The sequence below is a fragment of the Myotis brandtii genome, unplaced genomic scaffold, assembly GCF_000412655.1.
Source record: "Myotis brandtii unplaced genomic scaffold, ASM41265v1 scaffold2603, whole genome shotgun sequence".
NCBI classification, from domain to species: Eukaryota; Metazoa; Chordata; class Mammalia; order Chiroptera; family Vespertilionidae; genus Myotis; species Myotis brandtii.
The window spans coordinates 16,988-28,863 of NW_005359896.1; the positions used below are offsets into that span (position 1 = coordinate 16,988).

General features: G+C 49.1%; 1 protein-coding gene across 1 annotated transcript; it reads left to right on the plus strand.

The window, feature by feature from the left end:
* The first annotated feature begins 1,616 nt into the window (after window positions 1-1,616).
* LOC102240535 (secretoglobin family 2A member 2) lies at window positions 1,617-3,918 on the plus strand. The gene is made up of 3 exons (XM_005868108.2): window positions 1,617-1,751; window positions 2,146-2,333; window positions 3,721-3,918. The coding sequence occupies exons 1-3, from the start codon at window positions 1,697-1,699 to the stop codon at window positions 3,757-3,759; spliced, it is 282 nt and encodes a 93-aa protein (XP_005868170.1). The 5' UTR covers window positions 1,617-1,696; the 3' UTR covers window positions 3,760-3,918.
* The last annotated feature ends 7,958 nt before the right edge of the window (window positions 3,919-11,876 follow it).

Sequence of the window (11,876 nt, forward strand, 5' to 3'; positions counted from 1 at the left end):
GTGTGTTTTCTATCTTATGAGGTGGCCTGCCCCTGTCTGACACCGAGAGGCACACTCTCCATGCTTCCCTTCCCTTGCCGAGTGCCATCTGCACTCAGGGCCTCTGTACATGCTGTTGCCTCTCCTAGAACACGCTTCCCCAGAAGGTCCCTTGGATTCACTGTTCACTGATGCAGGAAATTTCACACACATAAACAGTCCTGGTGGGATCGCCTGCTGGACCTCCTCGCAGGATGCTGCCCTAGTAGTTTTCCATTGACACAATCACTTTCCTTTATCTCATATTTAATGAAAAGCCTGTTTGTTGACTTCCAGTTACAGGTAAGCTGCACAGGTGCAAGGTCTTGGTCTACCTTGTCTCTACAGCTGAATCTGTGACAGGAAGCACAGGGCCCAGTCTTAGGAGAATGATGACTGTTATGAACATGGATGCATAAAGGAATGGATGTTTGGATGGATGGTTGGAAGGATGGATGGGTGGGTGATGGACAAATAGATGAATGTATAGTTGAATGGATGGGTGAATGGATCTTTGGATGGATGTTTGGAAGGATGGATGCATGGATTACAGGTGGATGGATAGATTAATGGTGTATGGATGGATGAAAAGATGTATGTATGTATGTATGTATGGATGGATGGATGGATGGATGCATTGATGTGAAGATGAAACCTGCGGTTTAGTCATGATTACCCTTTCTAGCCCCTGTGCTAGGTTTCTACATTGAGTGTCTGGCATTCTTGCAAAAGTAGCCTTGGTGTTATTTATGTTTGTTGTAGAAATGAAGGAAAGGGACAACCAGCACTATCTTACCCAAAGACACTTCAGGGTTAGTGGTGGCATCCAAGATGCAAATCCACATCTGCATGCGCCCAGATATCATCCCACCATCCAGCTCTGCCTCCCTTAAGGATCAGTAATTCTACTTCTCACATCATCTACTGAATCAGTGGAAGAAAACCCTAAAGCTAACAAAACTGAACAAAGTGTAACTCTACATTTATAACTAAATTTATAAAATTGGCTTAGCTAATGAGATAGTCTTTGTACAAACAAACTTCAACCAAGTGGAGAAGCTATTGCTATTGTCCAACAGAAAGCAGCTGACTCAGTCTATGGGAGAGGAAAGCCTGCCCTCCACAGGCGCTGGGCGGTATGGCCCCCAGCCCTGGTGATTGGTGAAGCAGGAGGAACTGAAACAGAATGTGTAGATCTCTGTACTTCACAGAAGCAGAAGAGAAAAAAGAGGAGTAAGGGGGGTGGAGGGAGAAGGGGAGGGGAGGAGGCACGTGGAAGGGTAGGAAGAGCTGGAGGAGGAGGAAGAGGTAATGAGGACCACAATAATAAAAACAAGAATGACAACACAGACTCACAGTGCTGTAATTTACCTTCCTATTTCACAAGCATGAATTTCATCTAATGTCGTTACCATGATTGCAGTTTTGAAAATCCTGAGATTTTTTAAAGCTCTGTCTCCTTGGCTTCTACAAACAGACCACGGGCGGGCTGGGTTCTAGATGATTCTCCTGTCTTTTCTGGGCCCAATGCCAGTTCATCCCATGATGCATTCCATCATCTGTGGGAGGGATTAAGTGGCCGCCAGGAGAATAAAAGGAGGAGTCTGGGCTCTCACCTCCAAAGTGATCCTTCTTCCCTGCCACGTCCAGTGACCAGCCAACAGCAGCCGCCTGAGCCATGAAGCTGGTGGTGGTCCTCATGCTGAGCGCCCTCCCCCTTTCCTGCTATGCCGGTGAGTGCTGACAGGGCCAGGCTTTGGGGGGAGGTGGGTGTCAGGGCCCCTGTGGCAGACCTCCTGCTCCCCAAACCCAAGGCCAGAGCCCCTCCTTTCTCTGGTGTCTTCATTCCTCATGGCTCCGTCGTGTTTGGCTCTGTGGGCTGTTGAAGCCAGGGAGCTGGAGGTGTTGTGTGTGGGAGGGGGGACAAGGAGGCAGATGTCTTATTGCTCAGAGAAAATCCAAGACCCTGAGTTTGCTCCCCCAGAATTGAGGACTCGAACCGTTGCCCATATTCTCTCTGAATGTCTGTCTCCACTGGGAGGTAAGAAGATGACAATCGTCATGGTTACGCCCAGCAAGGAGTTGGTCCTTTGGAACTGAGCCTGGCTTTGTGTGCTTTCTTCCAAGGTTCTGGCTGCGTAGAATTGGAGGAGGTGATCTATAAGACCATTGATCCTACAGAGTCGAAGACTCAATACATCGAAGATCTTCAACCGTTTATTCCGGGTGAAATCACTGCAAAAGGCCTAGAGAATCTTAAGCAGTGCTTTCTCGACCAGGATAAGGAAACTCTGGACAATGTCCTCGAGATGATGGTAATGGCGGTTCCGTCTCACCTGCTCTGAAGCACTGGCCAGGGACACGCGGGCTCTCAGTTGCTACTAACTTCTTAACAGCAAGTGTTGGTCACGCTTCCTGTCACCTCAGTGAACATGGGAGCTGACATCCAGAAAGCCATGCAAGGGCCGGGGCTGGTTTGCCTGCTCACGTGGTGGAGTCTTTAGTGAGTGACACAGGAGAAAGGCCAGGAGGGAGGAGAGTGCGTGGGCAAAGGCTTGCCTACCCCTCAGCCCAGAAACATCTGATTCTCAAGAGGACCCTCACGTTGACGAGTGATAAACACAAATAGGAAAGCGTTTTAAAGAATTTCCTAAAGAGAGCAGAAAGTTACATGTCAGGCAGATCCCACCCCTCAGGAATGTGATTCCCAGTGCCCTTTGGAGCATCCACGTTTGCTAGAATAAGTGGCTGAACGTCCTGGCCATGAAGGAAGGCCCCATGAGTGACAAGTAGACTCCTTGGCTATGAACCCGCCATGGGTGGTGGAATTGTTGAAAACAAAAGTCAGTATAAGCAAGGAGACCTTCTTCCTATTTAGAACAGATATGGTTCAGATTTTCCTGGTATTCATTCCCTACGCAAGCAGCCCATTGCAAACCGTCCAGGGCAGCAATAGAGAAATATTGCCCCAGCAGAGACATAAACATCTGCATGACTAGGAGCTTTCTGACACAGGTGTCTGACAAGCTGGGGAATCTGCAGGAACCATGATAGATAAACATATGTCAGGAAAGGACACGCGTTGTAATGTGTGCAGTGGCCAGTCTCTGAGGAACAGGCAGAGCGTGGCTTCCAGCGGAGGGTGAGGGAGGGGGAGGGGGAGACGTACAGGGCCCGGGGCTGCACTTGAGCGAGAGGAGAAGGCCCTGGAGGTTGGGACCTTAACACGACTAAACTGTCCATTGAAAAAGGTGAAAGGGTCCTATTTATGGGACAGGCATTGACCATAGTCACACCTGAAGCCATGAGCAGCCCCTTCAATGGCAGGTGATGGCCTTTCTCTTTGCAAACGGAGGTTAGACAAACCCCTCGAGAGCGTGTCTCCCAGATGCACACAGGCTCCTGCTGGGCTGAGACCCGGAGAAGTGGCAGCACAGCAGGTGCATGGGAGGCCTCTTTCAAAGCAGAGGAAAAGCACAGGGAAGGGCTCCCAGGGCCCCGAAGGGACCGGGTCTGGTAGCAGCGAGTCCTTGGCATCATGACGTGCATCCTGAGTGACAGAACAAGGAGAGAATTCTGGCTGAACCCAGCCCGTTCTCTCCGTGGGTGCGGACACAGCCGGGAAACAGGAGAGGCCACGTCTGTGCTCTAGGACGGCCTCTGTGGGAGAGGGGGTGTGAGTACTTCTCTGTGTGTTTCCAGGACGCCATATACAACAGCAGGCAGTGTGCCTCCTACTGACCCACAGGACCTTTCCTCCGACGACAGATGGCCCGACAGTGACTCTCCATGGCAGAACCACAGCGTAGCTCCCCTTTGTGCCTTTTGATCCTGAAACTGCAAGACAATTGTTGAAACCTCCCCCACATGTTCATTTCAATAAAGCACCTGCAACACCAAGGCTCTCTGGTTACTGACTCAAATGGGGACCTCAGGAGACTCCCCTCACACTGCACTGCTCACACGCTGGACATGGGCATTCAGTACAGAACTCCTGTCTGAGACACGGGATCTGCAGGGCGCACTGCCCCTGAGCATTGGAAGCCCAACAGGACCCTGTCCCTGGGAAAGTATCCTCCCCTGCCCCTCACCCCCAAGACCCTCTGGGCTGAGTTCAGGCGCTCAGGCTCCAGGACCCACCCATGTCCTCACGTCCACGCTGCACCCTCTCCCCAGGGCTGGGCTCCCCTCTGGGTGCTCTCTGTCCCTGACCCGAGGTGCGGGGAGGGAGCAGAGCAGTGAGAGAGGGGACTCGGGCAAAGCAGGGCAGCATCTTGGCTTGAACGCCCTCCCACTTCTCCAGAACATCCCTCGTGCCCTGATACCACTAGGCCCAGGCAAAGGACCCTTTCCCCACACCCACAGCTTATAGCTTACCCAACACCCCCCCCCCCCCACACACACACTCACACATGCACACTCATGCACACACGCATGCACACGCATGCACACATGCGTGCACACACTTACACACTCACTCACATGCAGACATATGTGCACACACACATATGCATGCACACACAGTTCTTTAGTGAGAACTCACGGACCATGCAGTCCTGGGGCTCTGTGGCCTTTGGGAAGTTGCCTTTGCTCCTGCTTGACCCTGGCCATTTGAAGAGGCGTCTGTCCCTTTGCAGTTGGTGTGGACTTTGTGACGGATCATGAAGGCCCTGTGCTGGGAGTCAGAAGGCGAAACGGGACTGGGGTCCCTGGAACCACCATCTCTAGGAGGCACATCCTCAGGACTCCGAGCGATGGCAGCTCCAATGAGGAAGCAGAGCAGGAGTGAGGTGCAGAGTTAGAGTCCAGCCCCTGGGCAGGCACCCAGGGTGCCCCCCTCCTCTGACTCAGCACTTTGCCCCCTTTGCCCATCTCCCTGAGCTGCCCCCGTGGGTCAGGGCACTGCCAACATGCTCGTGGGGTTCCCGGGAGAGCCCTGGTCTGATGATGTAGCTGGAGAGAGTTTGTGGGAGGTGCCGGGAACAGTGTGGGTGGTGCCCATAGCACCGGGCCTGGCAGAGGGCTGGGGTCAGAGCTGGAGATGGTGTAGGGCAGCACCGGCTCCCGATGCCCGTGCCAAATAGCCAGCAAGTGAGGCCCCAGAAGGGTGGTTGGCTCCTGCGGACGCGTCCACAGCCAGGCCTGTCAGATCCGTGCAGGTGCCAAGGCCCTGCCCCCAGGGAGGCAGAGCAGCTGACAGCTCCCGGAATGACCACGGAAGGAGCATCTGTGTGAAAGGAGCATGTGACCTGAGGGGATGAGAAGGGATGAGCAGCATCTCTGAGGCATTAGATGCCCAGCCCAGCCCCCCGAATCCCCCTGGGCAGTGCCTCACTGACCAGTGGAGTGAGGGCCCAGTGGGGGACACTCAGCTCCAAGAGGGGGAGGTGAGAAAACAGATGAGACACCAGTTGGCTCAGAGTGGCCACCACAGAGGGCTGCCTTTCCCAGGAGGAGAGCCCCAGGTAGTCAGGACGCAGATGGGGGAAGGGAACCTTCCAGCCAGGCTCAGTGCCTTGGCCGGAGGAGGAGGTGACCTCCACACACTGTTTGGGGAACATTTATCCTGATGGGGTCCTCTATGGGGGTGAAACTTTCCTACTTTCCTCTCATGGGTTCGGGTGGATGTTGAGGATCTGAGTCAGGACTGGACACAGGCAGCATGGAGACAGACAGTTGGCGAGGTAACTCAGCTCCGTCATTCTGGCTCTACTTCCCACCAGTGTCTGTGCGTTTAAACAAATGTTGACCTTCCTGGAAGTAGACACGGGAATTCAACCACTTTTCACATGATACGTGAATAGGATAGAAGTAGCTGTGATGGGGAAAATGAGACATATTTGGGAGGCTAGCAATCTGAATCTGTGCCAGTGACCTCATGCACATTCTTGTTAGCCTATAGTCTAGTCCAGTGATGGCGAACCTATGACACGTGTGTCAGAGGTGACACGGGAACTCATTTTTTGGTTGATTTTTCTTTGTTAAATGGCATTTAAATATATAAAATAAATATCAAAAATATAAGTCTTTGTTTTACTATGGTTGCAAATATCAAAAAATTTCTATATGTGACACGGCACCAGAGTTAAGTTAGGGTTTTTCAAACTGCTGACATGCCGAGCTCAAAAGGTTCGCCATCACTGGTCTAGTCACTGCTCCTTCTTTAGATATCTGGTCCTGCAAGACCTGTTTACCTAAGTACTCCCATTTTAGAGAGGCCGTAAACCATGAACAATACACAACCCCCAGACAGAGTTATCAGCACTGGCACCAAACCAGGCCTTTAGATGTGGTCTCACGCCCCCCCGACCCCCGCCCGCCACCTCCCAACACACGGGGTTAATTGCAAAGCCTGCGAAAGGTCTGGAAGTCCCATCCCATATTTGGAGGACAAAGAAACCAACGGTTATAAAGGGAGAGCTTCCTTCATACTGGGGGGCTCATGATTTGGAGAGAAACAGTCTCCCCTGAGTCCTGTACTGGTACATGTGAAACATCTGAAAATAAATGGGTTTTTCCTGTGCCTCCAGTACTCCTGCATATTTTTTGGTTGCCTGGTAAATTCTGTAACTTAAATAGGGTTCCCTGACCGAGAAGACACAGCTGAATTTTCCCGCGTGAGGCATTGCTATGTGAGAGCAGGCGGGTGGGCCCATTCAACTGAGCCTCTGATGACGGGAAGGCGCACCGCTAGGCTGCTGATCAACTGAAGGCTGCCTCCGTGTCATTCCTTCTTCCCCGACTCCGTCCACAGCTTTGGGGACCTCTGGACTTGCTGGGGCTGGACCCCAACATGACTGGTGAGTTTCCCCCCCGGGGGACCAGTCCGAGTTCAGGCCTGACTTTAGGAACAGAAGAAGTAGCTGATCACAACTTAGGCAAATTATTTGCCTCAGTTCAGGACTTTCTGTGGGTGGAAGTCAAAACTCAGACTGACTGGTGTCTGAGTGTGAGTGTGGGAGCCTGAGTGAAGCGAAAGCTACCTGTGTTGTCCTGCGTCTCTGTTCACTGGGAGGGGATTACACGGTCTAATTGCAAATATGGGAAGTAGCTCCTCTAAACCTGCTGCCTTAGAGAGTGTGCTAAAGAATTTTAAGAAGAGCCCAGACCGCTGCCTGCAATGCAGATGTCTCTCCTTGAAATCAGGGGCCCCCAGCTTATGGTCGAGGATGGGAAACATGGGGGTGTTTGTTGATGTTTTATGTCTCTTTGTTGTTTAATTTGTTTAAAGATGGGGCAAGTCCCGCTTTGGGGGAAGCCTAGCTGTGTGTGGTGAGGCTGAACGTGTGACAGAGATTGCAGGATGTCCCAGCAGCTGCCAAGAACCCTTATTCTTGGGAATCATCATGCTTTCTGTCAGGGTATGAGCCCGCCAGAGACTCCTAGCTAGTGAGATTCCCGTCTTTATGTCTGTAAAGTAGGGACTTTAATTTGCTATTCCTGAATTATGATTTTCTGTGCTGGGTTAAAATTTTAAGATTCTAAGGTTAATGTAAAAGTGTACAATTTGTAAAGGTTGCAACCCAGGGAAGTTTAAAACAAAGGCCAGCTAGTTCCAAGACTGATTGTGATTAGCAAACCATTACCTTCCCCACCTGAGGCAAAGCAGGAGGGGAAAGGGAAATTAAAAAGCCGGAAGTTTCCAAGCGGCACAATAGGAGGCGGTATTTGCTGACTGGGCAAGGCAGAGAAATTTACAAAACCCCGCCCAGCATCACGTCCATTAAACATCCGATTGTCAGCATTGGTATTAACCAGGACAGAACTGGACGGGAAGCGGGTGGCCTGTGCCTGCTTGTGATGTCACAAACCCACCCAGGCCAGCCGAGGCGGAACTGAGACTGGCTATGAAGCAGTCCCAACTTTGCAGCTTCTGTGCCCTTGAGGGTAGGGCAGCAAGAAAATGGGTGGGTGGTAGGCGTGTCCTCCTAGCGTTTTCTCTTTGACATTCAAAGTATACTGTATCTGTGACGTTACTACAATATAAACATTTAATAGCCAAATTGAAAATAATTAACTTTGTGGTCAAGACCAAATCTTTAATGTTACAACTGGTTTAAGTTTTAATAATATTTAATTTGGGTATATTTGACAGCTTTTCCGAATGTAATATTTTCGAGAATTTAACTGAGAGACACCTTTGTGACATCTCAGGGGCCCTGATGTGACACAAAGATCTACTCTCTTCCTAAAAAGAAATATTTCTGAACTAAATTAGACCAATACAATATATTTGAAATTACATAAGGAAGCAAGCTATGCAGGCTGGTTTGGGTAACAAGATTAATGCTTCCATATGATAATGGTCGGATCTTGCTCAGGGGCATACGACTCCCAGCCAGATTAGTGTGTCCTTTCCTTGAACAGAAAGGGAAATCATGGTTATTGGTCAAGAAAATGCTTTAGGTAATAATTGAGTTTAAAAATCTCAAAGTTGCTAAGATATAATAAATAAATGTACAAAACCAGTTTTAAGTAGAGAAGCCGTATAGCCTCAGAGGCCAACCCCAAAACACTGCCGCCCAGAGGCTGAGCCACAAACTGACTCTTAGGTGAACACAAATTAAGGCAGTCTGGATCACAAATACGGCCTGCTTTAAAATAGCTTTTCAGTAACAATTATAAACATGTTAATAATGGAAGTCCAGTCACTCAAGAGGAGACTGACTGTGCTCTCTATTGGAGGAAGGGGCCAGTCCTCTTTCTCCCTGTAAAGGCCTAAAAGAGAACAAGGGCAATGGGACCCTTTCCTGCCCTACCCTCCCAATGTGACCCAGGGACAATCTGAGGGAACAGCCAAGATGGCGATTTTCAATCCCTGCCTCCCGCTTGGGAGGAGAGCTATCTTGATAAGGCTCCAACCACCATCAGGCCACTGCACCATCAGAAACCAGCTTTTCTAGACTGCAAAGGAGTTGGAGCAGTAAAAATGAGCTAAAAACTCTGCTGGAAGACCCACGGGCTCAGCTGACTAGCTAGACTAAAAGAAGGGGGAATGATTTGAAAGTCGGCAATGGCCATCTGGGGAAGGAGCACCTGGCTGGCCCTGGTGTGCTTCCAGCAGATGTAAGATTTCCAAACCCAGGAGCCCCAGTGGGACTCAGAACCTAAACAAAGCCTTCAATATTCAGCAAGGCAAAGAAGAAGGGCCTCTGAATTTACCAACACTAAAAGATCAAATGAGAAAGTACTCTGGGCCAGACCCCGAGGAACTGTTGGGCCAAGAAATATTATAAATTACAGTTTGTCACCAATAGTTGGCCTGACATCTCAAGAAAATGCTAACATAATGTTCACAATTGTAGATCAAGTCACCTGGAGAAGGGCTGGCCCAGAGGACCAGCAACAGAAGCCACAGCAGTAAACTTAGATCTTATTACATACACAACCTTCACAAAATTCACACTCTAAGGAAGAAGGTAGCAGTTTAAATCCAAGCAGCTAGGGCCTGCTCCCACTTTCTCTAGCCTCATCTGCCTATACATAATTTTCCAAGGTCTTTATTAACTTAAAGACTTTGGAGCATTGCTGGGTTAAATGATAAACATCTAAATTTTTAGAAAAAACAAACCTGAAACATTAGCTGCAAGACAAGTTTTAATTTGCCAGCTCTTAGTTTTTATTACAGAAGGTCTCTAGTACTTTGTTGAAGGTATATTTTCTTGAAAGTAAAAGTGTGTTTAAAATGTGTTCATAAATGTTAATCTAAGAAATGCTGGCTGTTTACTTTTTGGTAATCATTGAAAAATTAAGGTTTCTGAGAGTGAAGAGTTCTAATATATTTCAAAGAAAGAAAAGGTCTGTACACGTTGCTGGTGGTATGACAGAAAGAAAATTAGAGTAGAAATACTTAATGGAAGGTTATGCATTTTTGAAGGACACAGAAAGAAGGTTTGAAAGCTAATTTGAGAGTGTGAATTTTGTGAAGGTTGCGTATGTAATAAGAAAAAAAAAGAAATAAGTTCTAAAGTTAACTATTCGCAAGAGTTCTAAAAGGGTCATAAAATCTCAGGGAAGCTTAAACAAAGGCTAGACCACTACCTTACCTCCCTGCCAAGGACAGAGCACATGGTTAATACAGAAAGGGAGGGCAGGACAAGGTTGCTGAGTACTTCTTCAGCAAAACCGGAATATTCAGCAGCGGAATTTTAAGACAGGAGCATACATAATGCCTCAGACCACCACGCAGCCTGCTCTTCAGATCGGCCGGGGGGTGGGTGGCATCTGTATTTACGGGTCAAATGTATCAGTTTGCTTACTTTGCTTTTTCAATAAAGGTGCATACTTCAATTACTTAATAAGTCAGCTTTTCACAATATAATCAAGGTCTCATATAAACTCAGTTATATGAGAAGTCAATATTTTATGAGTAATTGGTTCTAACAAAGTCCAAAGTAAAATTTGCATACATATGCGAATAAGCACTAGCCAAAATGAATGCTGTCTAAAAGTAAATTTAAGCTTAATAAAAAGGACAAATTTAAAATCTCTTCTGCGACCATTTATAAAGTAAACTAAAAATTATTATGCAAGTATTAAATCTCACCAACAACGAGATACCATAAGTAAAGAGAAAGTTATTTTTGCCCTAGCTGGTTTGGCTGAGTGAACAGAATGTTGGCCTGTGGACTAAAGGGTCCCAGGTTTCTATTCCAGTCAAGGGCACATACCCAGGCTGCAGGCTGTAGGCTTGGGCCCCCATAGAAATGTTTTCTTTCCCTTTCACCAGACCATTTGTTGTAACTCTTGCTGTTCTAATTGCTTAATCATACCAAATTTTACAATACAGTTTATCTCTGCCAGGTCACAAGCCTACCTACTTCTGTGCCCAGGCCTCATCGTCCCTCTGATAGAGAACAAGGATCTCTGGCTCTGAAAGAAAACTTCATCCCTCCTCAGCCTGGAAGTAGTCAGAGGAGCCCACCGATGTCTATTTTTTGGAAAGGATTCAGAGTCAGGATCCTTAAGCACATGTGTGAGGCAGTTAGACAGACATGAGCAGAGCAAGGACGATGGGCCAACTGGAGAAGAAATAGATGGGACCCTGACACGTGCTTCTCACCACTATAACTGCTGGGCGACATTCTCCCCAGACCATGTCTCTAGAATGTGTCCCAGTTCCTTTATGAAACACAAACAGACAAACACGGGGAAAGGCGCCTGACAGCTCGCTGGGTCGCCTGCATGGAAACGCTTCACATGCCCGTCACAAAGGGAAGAGAGAAGCCCCCTCCTGCTCAGGACTGTGTGGCCCCACCGGCTGCCCGTTGGAGGAAAACTGAAGTGTCAGCCTAGCGAAGGTCCTGATGTTACATTCTCGGAACCAGGAACCTGACCTCTCCAAACGCACGTGACCACCCCGTGACCAACACCCCAGAAATGCTGCTGACCTGCGGCTCCGCGATGACTGTGCCCGTGTGATACGCTGTGATGGTTGTCGTTCCCGTGTCACCCGCTGACCTGTGCCCCTTGCCCAGAAAGGAGATCAGCTGTGTGGCCTTTTCCTCTGTCTCCTTTGGTGAAGCACCACCTGCTGAGCACCAGGGGGCGCTGGGGTGAGGGAGCTGCCCAGTGGGGCCATGTGCTTGCCCCACCCTTTCCTACTTCCAGCTCCAGTGATTATTCAAGGCCTCCCCCACCCCCACCCCCGCTCCTTTGAGAATCTGCTCGCTCTACAAGAGTTTCCCCAGCACATGCTCGGCCCTCAGTCCCCAGGGTTATGTCTCAGCAGGTGCCCCACCTGCTCTCCATCCGCATGGACACACTTCTAACCAGATGTTGCCACTTTCTTTGCCCACCGCACTGGGGACTGTACTGCTTTGTTCTTCAATATCACGTTGTGGATTTGAAGACCACTT